The sequence below is a fragment of the Bos javanicus genome, chromosome 3 (assembly GCF_032452875.1).
Source record: "Bos javanicus breed banteng chromosome 3, ARS-OSU_banteng_1.0, whole genome shotgun sequence".
NCBI lineage: Eukaryota > Metazoa > Chordata > Mammalia > Artiodactyla > Bovidae > Bos > Bos javanicus.
The window spans coordinates 102,024,924-102,037,811 of NC_083870.1; the positions used below are offsets into that span (position 1 = coordinate 102,024,924).

General features: G+C 53.1%; 1 protein-coding gene across 10 annotated transcripts in view; it reads left to right on the forward strand.

The window, feature by feature from the left end:
• The window catches only part of ERI3 (ERI1 exoribonuclease family member 3), a 131,273-nt gene that overhangs the window by 94,482 nt on the left and 23,903 nt on the right, over positions 1-12,888 (forward strand). For 5 of the 10 annotated variants that reach the window (XM_061412163.1, XM_061412165.1, XM_061412168.1 and 2 more), the window contains one exon: positions 12,523-12,655. The exons of 1 other annotated variant lie outside the window; for it this stretch is intronic. In XM_061412163.1, coding sequence (XP_061268147.1) covers positions 12,523-12,655 — 133 coding nt within the window. The remainder of the gene's footprint in view (positions 1-12,522; positions 12,656-12,888) is intronic. 4 more of the 10 variants (XM_061412169.1, XM_061412166.1, XM_061412167.1 and 1 more) reach the window with 1 other exon arrangement.

The window sequence follows — 12,888 nt, forward strand, 5'->3', positions numbered from 1 at the left end:
GAGCAGGAAAGGGGCAGGGGTTTGGGCTTTAGGCCAGCTCGCTCCGCCCCTTGCTAAGCCCCTGCCCAGCCCCAGCCCTGCCACCAGGGGCCAGATTGGTTCCCTGGGCCTGGTAGGGAGGCTGGGAGGAGACCAGGAAGCCAGAAGACTCATTTTCACTGGAATTTGACCTAAAGCAGGGATTGGAAGGGAAGAAAAGAATGTGAACAAAAGTGCAGGCAGGAAGGAACTGTTAACGAGCCTTTCTTTCTCTTCGGGGACAGAGCGCCGCGCATAGCGGGGCGCAGCCACGCTCTCCTCTCGGTTCTCTGAGACCGTTGCAGTCTCTGGCCGCTGCCTGCTCTGGCCCGCTCTCCTTTTTTCCCCTCTCCTCTTTCTCGGCTCTCTCTATTATGGGGACTTGCTCCAGCTCTTTCTCTCTCTTCTGTCTCTCCTTTTGTTCTCTCTTTGTCTATTTATCACACTGTGAAGGTTGAAAGAGATGTTATTAATCTGGGAGAATGAAGGCAGGATTAGTGGTATGAATCGGATTTTGAGAGGTGTAATGATAGAAAGACTCGCTCGGCTGGCGGCCTGCGTGAGCTTGATAAATGGGGAGCACTCCAGACTGACTCGCGCCTTCCTCCGCGCTGTGCGCCCTGCCCGCTGGGGCGTGCCGCGCTCTCAGATCTGCCAGCCAGCCCACCCCGCTCCTACCTGAACCGGAGCAAAAAGCCAAGGGTAAAGCAGACACAAATATCTCCCATCGCACTTGGAGACATCATTGCTTTCAGCACCCTTTTCAAGTGGAGGCCTGTCGAGTTCTCAAAGGGCTGTGGGCAGAGGGAGTGGGGACCCAGACTTCCGCCTGCTTCTTCGGCCTGTGCCAGTGGAGCTTCCCTCCTGCCCCCGAAATGGATGTCAGGGGTTGAAAGTGATGAGACAGTCTCTCAACCAGTCAAGTAAGGGTACTAGACCATACGCAATAGGTAATTAAGCAAAGTGCTGTTGGGAGAACTGTGGTATGAACTGTGGAGGTCAGGGTGGGTCGTAGAGGTGGGGGGAAGAGAAATCAGGAAGGGCTCCCTGAAGGTGGTGTCCTGGCAGGGTACAAGAAGGCTTGGAGAGGGTAGAAGTTCGACTTGGAGAGGGTAGAAGAAGGCTAGTGTTTCAAGTGGGAAAATAGTATGAGCAAAGATGTGGGAACAGAAATAAGCCTGACTCTTATGGGAGCCTGAAGAACCAACTGGTGAATTTCAGACCAGCAATGGACCTAAGAAAACAGGTAATTAAGCTCCTCTCCCCGCATTTTCTTTAGTTTTTACAGTATAGTTGATTTACAGTGTTGTATTAGTTTCAGGGGTTCAGCAGAGTGATTCAGCTATATGTGTATATATGTAATTTTTTTTCAGATTCTTTCCCATTATGGGTCATTACAAGGTATTGAATATAGTCCCCTGTGCTATACAGTAGGTCCTTGTTGTTTATCTCTCTTATATATAGTAGTGTATATCAAATTCCTAATTTATCCCTCCCCGCCACCACCCTCCAGCCCCTTGTTTTCCAAAGAGGAAACAGCCTGGGGACTGGAGTTGCCATTTCGGGAAATGATTTTCTGTTCAAGTCCTGTTGCTTGTTTTAAAGGTGCTCTGTCCCCCATCCTTGGATGATACAGTGAGCTTGTCCGTCTTCTCCTCAGTGGCTTTGCTCACAGCCTTTCAGCCTTCATCTTTGCAACAGGAAGATCCTGGCTTAGGTTCGCTGCCGCTCAGGGCCCTCCTGCCACCCCTGCCCCCCGCCCAGGCTGCAGTCTATGTCGGGAGTGCAGTCTCCCCACCCACCCTGGCTGGTGCAGTGAGGAGAGGATCCAGGGACAGCGCTCCCTGTGCTGAGCTCCAGATGCCTCCGATGGGCCTGAGCACTGTCCTCCTTTCTGTCTCTACCTCAATTCTCTCTAATCACTCCATATCACTGTGATCATGCATTTCCTGGCATCTGTTTCCCTGCAAAGGACTGTGGGTTCCATGAGGACAGGGTTTATAAGGGATTCAGTTGAGTTGCCAGGGTCTGGCAGGCCTTCAGTGAATGTGTGAATCTTACAATGAATGAATGAGGTCATTTGCTCATGCAGGTTCTTTCTCTCCTTCTAGATTAAAAAAAATGGTCCCTGGTTCCCAGGCCTGTCTACCCTTAGGAATAGGGAGGGTTAGATGTGCCAAGGAACTAACTTTTGGTGTTGTTGGAGCACCTAAGATGGCATAGCATGGCAGTGGCAGACACTTTGATGGCTTCCCATCACCTTAGGAAACAGTACGGAACCCTCATCGTGTCCTCTGAGGCCCCGGCATCTTCTGCCTTCTTCAATAGCCTCATTTCATGCTGGCTGTCTGTGCTCCAGGGACACTAGCCTTGACTTGGTTCTTTCTAAGTGCTGTTTGCCTAGAGGCCTTAGCACTAGTCTTTCCCCTGTCACCTCCCCGTCACTCAGTTTCTGTTGAGTGTCCTCAGAGTTCCCCATCTAGGTCAGGTTCCCCTCTTCTGTCCTGTAAGCAGCCTGCCTTTCTTTTTTGAGTCCTTCTGAAAGCTATGACTTAGTGCTTATATATGTTGCTGTTTATTTAACATGGGCTCTCTCCAATAGGCTGGAAGCTTTCTGGGGACAGCACTGTGTCTATATTGCTAGCTTCCCAGGTGGAACAGTGGTAAGGAATCCACCTACCAATGCAGGAGGTGCAAGAGACGCAGGTTCAATCCCTAAGTCAGGAAGATCCCCTAGAGTAGGAAATGGCAACTGACTCCAGTGTTCTTGCCTGGAAAGTTCTGTGGACAGAGGAGCCTGGCGGGCTACAGCCTGTGGGGTCACAAAGAGTCGGACATGACTGAGCACTCACTCACTCAACATGTGGTCTGGCATATAACAGACTCTCAGTAGTGTTTGTCATGACTAAGTCAGTGTGACCTAGAAGTCTTTACTGCTTCATCCTATCCCATCTGGGTTAAGTGAAGGTGGAGATAACAGGAGAGCAGAGGCCAGGATGTTGGGTGTGCCCAGAGAGCCTTAGCTCTAGAGACAAGACACTGCTGTTCAGCCTTCCTAGTTTCCATCCAGACATCAGAGGAAGAAGGGCCTCGTTGGCCCTAAAGGCTTATTCTCTACCTGGGTGATCTTACCGAGTCCTGCAGATTCCTGCACCATCCCTGTGCTTTCCAAGGACTTTCTTGAACTGAGCTCCTGGCCTGCATGTCCACCTTCCACAGGCACATCACCTTGGATGTCACATTGAAGGCCATCTTAGTCCTTCTTGGTTATTCCTCTCCAAGGCTGGTTTCTGCCTTGGGGCTCTTGTCGGATCTCAGTCCCCTACCCTGTGTGAGTCGACATGTATCTCCTTCCAGCTTGGAAGCTCCTTGGAGTCAGTGGCCTAGCGTGGTTGATCTCTAGCACTGGGCACAGAGCTTGGCACGTGGATTTGCTCATGAGGTGTGTGTTACATGAACACGCCAGCAGAGAGAGAGGGCGGTCTGGGAGGAAGGTGGAAGCACTTTTTCCGTTTTCTGCATGCACAGGGAAGAAGGGAAGGTGTGTGTGCTGGGTGCCAGCATGTGCATGCCTTCCGTGTGAGGGCTGGGTGGCCGTGGTGGTGGTGGTGTCCCATGCCCGATGAAGGATTATATTTTAATTTGGAGAGCACTTTAGAAACTTAGAGTGCTTTGCCTAAGTGCTGACTGCTATTAGTGTCTCTTTTTTATTAGGAAAAAGGACATGATTTTTCTCTTTCATCTTCAGGCCTGTCTGACTTCTGAGCGTCAAACTTAGCAAAATGCCTGCCCCTCACTGAGGACTAGTTACATGCCAAGTTCAAAGCTTTGGACTTGAATCACAAAATTCTGCTTTGCAGACTGGTTTCTGACACCCCTGAGGGGATTAGTCCTGACAGCTCAGTATCAGGAAGGGGGTGGGAGAGACAGGGTCATTTGACATAGTTCAGGCTGCAATCCCAAGCCCCTCCCCTCTCCATATAGGCCTGGGTGGGAGGACATAAGAACTTGGACCATTTGTGGGGCATAGGGGAACAACTCCAGTGGTCATCAGAAACCTGCTTATCATGCAGTACTCAGGGCCAGACTTCAGAGAGGGAACTGGGGAGGAATGGCCCGTGGAAGAACTGGATCTGCCCAGCTCAAGGATGACAGGACCAAAAGGCAGAGACATCACAGCTGTTGGACTTGGTGATGTTAAGAGCTGCCAACACAAAGGGCTAGGGCGGAGGGAAGAATTCTGGCGCAGGAGGTCGTGAGGCAATCGCTTGCCTTGGGCCCTACCAGCACCTTTGGGGGCCTTGCTGGTCTGAAGGAAAGGTCACACCCCTCCCCAAGGAGAAGATCTGGTCCCACAGTGGCTTGGAGGTCTGGAAGGCCCAGCTGCCTTATAGTTGGGCCTCTCTGTGTGGCCTCTGCCCCAGGCTCTTGCCTGAGCAGCTACAGGACAGATAGCACCCAGGTCTCAGTCTGGCCTATGTCTGCCAGCCCTGGATGCTGAAGGCTCTGCCCATGGCTCTGGTCCTGAGAGGCGGAAGCTTTGGCCCATCTTGCTAGTGCCCTGCAGTTCCCATCTCCTAATCGGGTCCTAATCTGGGGGAGCTAGGGCGGGGGTGTGGTGGGGGGGAGTACATTGAGCCTTCTGCCTTAACTGAATTTCCATACCTCCTGTTGTTAATTATAGAGATGTAATAATGCGATTAGTGCACGATTAAAAAAAATCCCTGATATGATTACCATGGATTTAATATCACATGATATATCATTATATCGTTATGCAGTGACAGATGTAATTGAAATACACTTATTGGAGCCGGGGGTGGTGTTTCATTCAATCCTCAGCACCCCGGGGAGGATAGGGCTGGCTCCAAAGAAGCAATGGGAGAGAAAATTGTAATGAAAACAAAGAAAACCCACAATGTGGCTTTCTCCCTGGGCAGCTGGCTCAGGCTGACCTGCTGCCTTGACTTGGTGGCATGTGGGGCCCCAGACAGGCCAGCCTCTTCTCCGGGGGCTCAGGCAGCAGGGCTTATGCTCCTTACCTGCTTCTCTCCCCAGAAGCCTCAGTGTCCCCAAGTCCTCTCTGACTCAGCAGAGAAGCAAGGGCTCTGGAAACATGAGGGAGATCGCTCCACCTAAAAATAGACTCAGGACCCAAGGGATCAAACTGAGCCGGCAGCTGTCTTCCAAATAACTGTGGGTCCTGGACCTGTAGCACAGCTCCTGCCTTTGCCATGGTGGCGGTCCCATGTACTCGAGGCAGCTGTCCTGTTGTTCGGCAGTGAGCAGGAAGGTTAAGTACACAGAGAAGATAATTATCCCACTCAGGTTCTGTTGATGGACAGAGGCAGCAGCAGCTCTGGTACCCCTGAAGTGTGTCGGTAGCCAGGGAACATTGAACACACAGAACTACCAGCTGGGGGTAGGAAGGAAGGTCTTGTGTCACCTAATGGGAGTGTCCTTCCTTTTGCTCCTATAGCTGTGTTGCCCAGGTCTCTGCTGGCCTGAAGAATGGACTCAAGGCTATCCATAAGCCCAAAGAGTTCAGAAAAGGAGGAGACAAAAGTAGTCTCTCCTTCTTTCCTAACCCAGGTAGCTGAGCCCTCAGTTCCAAGGACGGCTGGGGACGGGGCGGAATTGCTCTTCTTCTAGGCGAGATCAACCATGGTTCCTGAAGGAAATGGAATAGGACTGGCAGGAGCAGCCTCTCCGAAAACCAGGCCTGGCAGAGTTACGCCCTTCCCCCAGTGGAGACCATTCAGAGAGAGCAGATACAGTCCCACCCCAAGAGACTCCCAACATCATGGGGCAACAGATGTGTAAACAAATCTAATATTCCAGGTGCTACTCAGAGTCGGGGTGTGTTTAAGGAAGGGAAGAGTCAGGAAGGCTTGGTAAAGAAATGTACTTTTTTATGTATATACATTAAATTTTTTTTTTCTGAATTTTTGTCTGTGCTGAGTCTTCATTGCTGTGCACGTATTTTCTCTAGTTGCAGCGAGCAGAGGCCACTCGCTAGTTGTGGTGTGCAGGCTTCTCGTGGTGGTGGCTTCTCTTGTGGTTCGCAGGCTTAGTTGCCCTGCAGCAAGTGGAGTCTTTCCAGAGCAGGGATTGAACCCGTGTCCCCTGCATTGGCAGGTGGATTCTTAACCACTGGACCACCAGGGAAGTTGAAGGAAGGTACTTTTGAACTGAATGCTGAAAGAAGAGTATGTGTTCATTAGGGATAAAAACTGGGAGAAGGCAGAGGGCACCCTAGATAGGCTAAGGAGTTGCTCAAGTAGAGTCTTAGGGGGCATAAAGCAGCAATCCCAGGACTTGAGGAGAAGTAAGGAAGGAGAAGGGAGCAAGGCTGACCCCCTGCATCTCTGGTAGGCCAGGTGGATGGTAAGAGTTTTCACTGGGATTGAGGAGCCCAGGAGAGGGAACACTTTGGAGAGGAGATGTTGAAATGGGTTTTAACCCTATTGAAAATGAATTTCCTGAATGGACTCCAGGTGGAAATGCCAAGTGGGCAATAGAAGATATCTGTTTGACACTTAAATAGTGGCAAAGAATAATTGATTTGAACGTTGGACAGGTGCAGACCAGGGAGTTGAGGAAATCACACAGGGAGAGTGGTAGAGCACAGACAGAAACAGGAAGGGAGCATGCAGGAGCCACACATGACCAGATGAGACTACAGGAGACTGTGAGGAAAGACATCAGAGCAGGGGAAAACTCAGAAGAGTTTGGGTGGAGCAGCTGGAGGCTGGCTGGGCACCTCTCTCTCTCCATCAAGTCCCATGGCTTCTCCACATGGTGTCTCCTCCTGGACTGATTTGGGCTTCCTCACAGCATGGCTGCCTTGGAGCAGTCTGACCTCTTACAGGCAGCTCAAGGGTCAGGGAAAGTGTTCTAGCAAATGAGGAGGAAGCTGCCTTGGCATTTCTGAAATAGCTTTGCGATCACACAGCATTACTTGTGCATTACTCTTTTGGTTGAAGTTATAACAGAAGCTCACCCCTTTCCAAAGGGGTATAGACTCCCCTCTTGACGGCAGGTTTATCAGAGTCATATCAGAAGTAGAGCATATGTGAGATTGAAGATAATGTTAACTGTCACTGGAAAACACAGTCTGCCGTAATCGGTGTTAAGCTGAACCTGGAAAAAGGACGGATAGCATTCTCAAAGACAGCCTGCATTTTGCGTGATGGCAAAGAATATTTGGGGGTGGCAGTGGGACTGGGTTTTCCTGAGTGATCTCAGGTATACCTGGGAGAAAGAACTGTCATCCCGTCTTATAGTACAGGAAGTTGAGGCTCAGAGGTTCAATGACTCATCCAAAGTTATGATGTGCTTAAAAAAAAAAAGTATTTGTAATTGGGGGATAATTGCTTTATAATGTTGTGTTGGTTTCTGCCATACCTCAACATGAATCAGCCATAGGTATACACATGTCCCCTCTCTTGAACCTGCCTGCCACCTCCCACCCCATCTCACCCCTCTAGGTTATCACCAAAGTTACACTGCTAATAACTGGCAGAATTGGGAACCAACTTCTGAATGCACTCTTTCCATGAGGCCTGGGCTGCTGGGTACACCATCCTCATGTATCTCTGCAGCCTTGGTGTTTGGTTTACCAACTATCGACATGTTGTCCGGTTAAAGAAAAGATTAGAGAGTAGTTCTGTCTGTCAGACTTCCTCCCCTGGATCCTCCAGAGTATCACCTCCCTGTCTTTGTCTGTTGGGTGTTTATGGGAAATGCAGGTGATTTGATTTGTTTCCTTGTCTTGGGAAATGGCCCTTCTGCCATAGGCCACCCCTCAGGGTGACCTTGCGGGGAGGCTGGATGGCTCAGATGTGCCGCTGCCAGCTTTCAAGTTCTGGGTTTTCTGCAAGTTTGTGCTTCTCTTTGTGGTCTGAGCTGGGTTCTATCCCCAGCCACTGCCCTGCCCATGCTGTGTCCATCCGACTCTCAGGGCCCTGGTGGGTGGCGAACCAGTGGGCAGAGCCACCCTAGCAGCTGTCAATGTCTCTTCTTTCCTCTTTGAAGGATCTGATGCTGCTGCCGATGAGGGCTACTTCATCTATTAAACCCAATACACTTGTCGCAGCTGCTAAGCCCCCGTAAGCCGCCGGGCGCCGTGTTTGTGATGGGACTGACAGTGCATGGAGGAGGCTGATTATACACGATTCCATTTCGCGGGCCCAGCAATGTAATTTCACAGGGCGATCAGCGTTTGCATGTAATAGCAGGCTGTGCTGAGGTGTCAGAATATTAAAGGCGCTAATGGCAAAGCTCCCTGTTACACAGGGGGCCACCCGCCGCGCCTACAGCAGGGCTGCGCGGCAGGCCCGTCGCAGATGGCTGGCCACTAAGCTAATGGGGCAGCAGCCAAGGCGGGCAGAGCCGCGAGAGGGGAGAGCCAGCCGGGAACAGCTCGGCACCTGCTTCCCTGCGCATGGAAATTACAGCAGCTCAGGGGAAGGGAAGTGTGCATGCTTGCCTGGCACAGGGCTGGGGTGGGTGGCTTGGGAGGCCCAGCATCTTTCACCCTGACTCTGCCTGCCCTGGAGAGGACTCCTCAGTCATCCTTCCCTCTGCCCCACCCTCTGGCCTGGAACCCTCAGCTGGGCAGGTGGGCCCTACTAGCTAGAAGAGGTGCAGCTGGAGAAGTGGCATCCAGAGAATTGGGAACCAGCATGGGACAGGGGCTCGGGCACAGGCTCTGGCTTTCAAATATCTGCCCAGCCCTGATCAGGGTCAGAAAGCTTTTGGGTCCCTTACCCCATGCCCCACAGATTGGCAGGAGAGAGAGAGGGAGTGGGGATAGGAAGCAGGCAGGAGTAAAGGGGGGCGGTAGATGGTACTCGGGCCCCTTGACTGATGCCAGCACTGCACAGCACCTCAAGACATCTCCACGTTGGCCACCCCAGCCCTTGCCTGGTGCCATCCAGCTCGCTCCTGTCACCCACCTTTGTCCTTGCTGTGTCGTCTTTCCAGTGCCTCCAGTACCGCTCCCTTCAGGAAGCTCTCCTGGTCACCTCCAGCATGGGCCTGTCTGTCTCCGGTGTCCTTGTGGGCAACCCACAGGGTTCACCGTCCCTGATCCTCCTGCTCTGGTGGCTCTCTGGTGCAAGCCTTGACCCCTCAGCCAGAACCTCTGAGACACAGCCCACATCACCTTGCCCTGAGCTGGGCTCCTGCGAAGGCTCTGCTAAGATTCACAGATGCATGTAATCTCTGAGGGAGGGCGTCGGGAGGGGCGTAGGGAATGGAAAGATGGGCTGAGTCACCCGAGGGAGAATTTGGTGCCTGTGTGAGTGTGTACTCGTGCTCAACGGTGTGTGTATCTGGGGAGGGGTAGGGACTTTAGCAGTGAGTGCCAGGGGTAGTAGGCCTGAAGGTACAGGCCCAGAAGGGCAGCAGGAGCAAGATCCAGAACATGCCAATAGAAGCTTAGGTGGCAGAAGAACCCTGTGTTCTCTGCTGTCTGCTAGCTGTGCCCAAGGGGTGCCCGAGATAGTAGAAGCTGGGGGGAGCTGTGGTGCTGTGCCCTGGGACTGTGCCTCGGGGGGGATCCACGAGGCAGGCGGTCATGTCCGAAGGTTCGGCTCTGCAGAGGCGTGTGGCAGTACCTGGAGGAGGCCTGCCAGGGTTCTCTAGCATGGGGAGAGCCCAGGCTGAAGGAGAGCAGTTTTAATTAACCGTTTTTAATATCATTTTGGACTCCGGCTGCTACGTGAAGGCCCCGCTGGAAGCAGCATTTGTAAAAATTAAATCCCTCTTATTAGGAGCTTGGCAGACCCATGTGCACGCGCCTTCCCTGCCCCCGCCCGCGCCCCCGAAGGAAGTGCTGGCTGAGGCCATGCCACGGCAGCAATTGGTTAGCACGCCTTATCTGGGAATAGGAGACCGTGGGGCATGCCACTGGCGGCCGCAGCAGAGACGCCAATTCATCTTGCCCTGGCTCTGACAAGCTAGACTGCCCTTCCTGAAAGGCATTCGTCAGGCGGGACCGGGCTGCCGCCTTGCCTGGCACTCCTTCCCCACTGTGGGCCCTGGCTTGCCCTGGACCAGCCAGGCCCTCCTGGGCTCTGCTGCCCCCTCACTTTCCAGTCTGCAGAAGATCTTGGGGAGTCATCATTATAATAATAATCTAATCACGGTGATGCGTTGGGGCAGGCGCCTAATGTTATCTGAAGTGGTCTTCCCGCTTAGCGGCGATAAGGCTCAGGATGACGCGCAGATAACGCCAAGCTGCCCTGTCCCCGAGCCGCACGCAGAGCAGAGGGGCCTCCGCAGCCCTGCCGCCCGCCCGCTGCTTTAAGCCGGGAAGCGGCAGCACCTGCTAATGCAAGTGTTTAATATTTGATGGGCTGGGATAAAGCAGGATCACCTTCGAATTGAATTGAGTGTCAGCCGAGAATCTATTACTGAAATTCGGGTGTGATTTGACAGCAAAGTAGACGGTGTTATTCTTCACTAGTTACCGCAATCTTCTCCCCGACATCACTTAAATATTTTTTTCTTTGCTTGAGTAAACACACATTATCCTTCTTTTTTCCCCCTTCCTTCCCTTTTTCCTTTTTAGAGGGGGGGAAAAAAAAAGAAAGAAAACCCATCCAGCTCGCATTCTCCAGGCTGATAGAGTAGATTGTTATTTCTTTATTTGTCCTATTAAATGGAATTTCTGATCGTTTAATCCGGCCTTTGTAAGTGATTTTAAAGTACTTGAAAGGCGGCCCACCACTGCTCTCTGGCCCACTGCGCTCCAGCCGCGGCCCTGACCATGCTCAGCAGTTCCCCCAGCTGTGCACCGCCCACCGGCTGCTCTGCCTGCTGCCTGCATCCCAGCTCTGCCCTGGCTCCGAGCCAGCGTCCTCTCCCCTGTCCTTGAGGCTCGAGCTCAATCCCCGATTTGTGGGTACAGCTGTGGCCTGGGGAAGCGTGGGAGGGCGGGCTGGGAAATCGGGCGGTGGCTGGTACCTCTGTGGTCAAGCAGAGTGGCTCTGGAGGGAGCTGAGGTTGAGGTGCACTCTTTCCTAGCCTCCCAGGGCCCACAGGGCTGACACTTGATTCCTGCAGCTGGGAGGGAATCAAGATCCCCAAGATCTTCCTGCAGCCCTCTGCTCAGCCCCTTGGTCCTGGCACAGCTTGCGTGTTCAACCTCCTGTGCTCTGCTTCTGACCCCGTGCTGGGCACTCTTCCGCTGGGAGGCAGTCTGTGGTGGGACGGGGACTTCCCTGGCCCAGTGGTGGACGGGAGCTCTGTGGTGCCTGCCTGCCCATGGCTAACAGTCACCTTAGTTCCACCAGTGGACTTACCATCCAACTTCTGGGAACTTACCCAAACATCATTTGCAATGATCACTGTCTTAACCACCCTGTCACCTTCTTGCCACTGGGAGAAGGACAGCCTGGTGCTGGGGATTTCTTGGGAGAAGACATGGGTACTGTTTGAAGGGTCAGCTGGCTATGCAAGCCCACTGATAGAAGCCTGGGACTTGCTGGCAGGCTGAATAGGAATTAAATCCCTGTTGGGCCACTTAATAGCATTCTGACCCTTATAAGTCTCTTCTTTCTGGGCCTCAGTTTCCTCATCTGTGATACCTGGTTGTCATGCCTGTATGGGATGTGAGAGGAAGTGCTCTCCCTGCTTGATGTGTGCCCCCCCCACCGTGGAGGAGGTGGGTGGTGGCCTGGGGACAGAGGGGGGCAATGAAGTGCTGGGGGCTGAACAGATCGATGCCCCCAGCGCTTGCTTCCCCAACCCCAGGAAAACAATTAAGTACAGATCGATGGGTGGCCGCTTTGAATATGCATAAGTGAGCACTTGACCTTCAGCGAGATCTGCTTCCCACCACACACACACACACACACACACACACACACACACAAACACACACTCTTCGTGCGCTCCCCTCACAGCGCTTGAGTCGGCCAGGTGACCTTACCCCTCTTCAGTTGAGGCCCATATGGCTCTCAGCTCCACAGTCTGGCCTACCTCCAGGTCAAAAGCACCTTGACCACAGGCATTTGGCTGGCCCCCTCGTCTCTTGCTTCAGTTTTCCTGTCTTTGGAGTGAAGTCTGGATATACTGATCTCCAAGTCCCTCCCACCACCAGTCTTTGTGACCAGTAATACCCAACAGAGGGTCAGAGACTCTGGATGGGGGGCTGGGGGGTTGCATGATGAAGGGGTTGCCTGGTGGGAGGAGGAGTCTTAAGAAGGAGGATCTTAATAAATGGGAGCTCTAGAGAGGAGCTTGGTGAGGGGCACCCCATGAGGGCTGGGGACCTCTGATGGGGAGACACCCAGGAGAGAGGGAGCTCTGAAGGTGGAAAGGGTTTTCTGGAGGGACTCTGGTGGAAGGGGGACCCAGCAAGTAGGGAGGACTCTCATGAAGTAGCGTGATGAGAGTAAGCCCTTGCTAGGAAGACATGGGGGCTGGGGGTGTTGGTGAGTGATGGGGTTGGGTCAGGGCCTCTGGTAACCACTCTTGCCTCCTGTCTTCCAGGCTTACAGCTTCGCCATGGGCTGCTGGCCCAAGAATGGACTTCTAGACATGAACAAGGGCCTCAGCCTGCAACACATAGGCCGGCCCCACAGCGGCATTGGTCAGTCCCTCCACACATCCCCCTGGCAGCTTGGTCAGTCCCCTGCCCACACCCCCCAGTCCCCTGGCACACAGAGGGGTTCTGGGGCTCATTTAGTGCTCCAGCAGGGTGCTCTCTGTAGCTGGGGGGAGCGGGGAAGGAGGGGTGGAGTGAGGGGAGAGTGGAACCTGACCGCTGGAAAGGGTCTCTCAAAACAACTTTCAGGAGGAGGCTGGGGTCTGGGCTTTGGGTGGATCACAGGTGGCCTTGGATTCAGACCAAGGGAT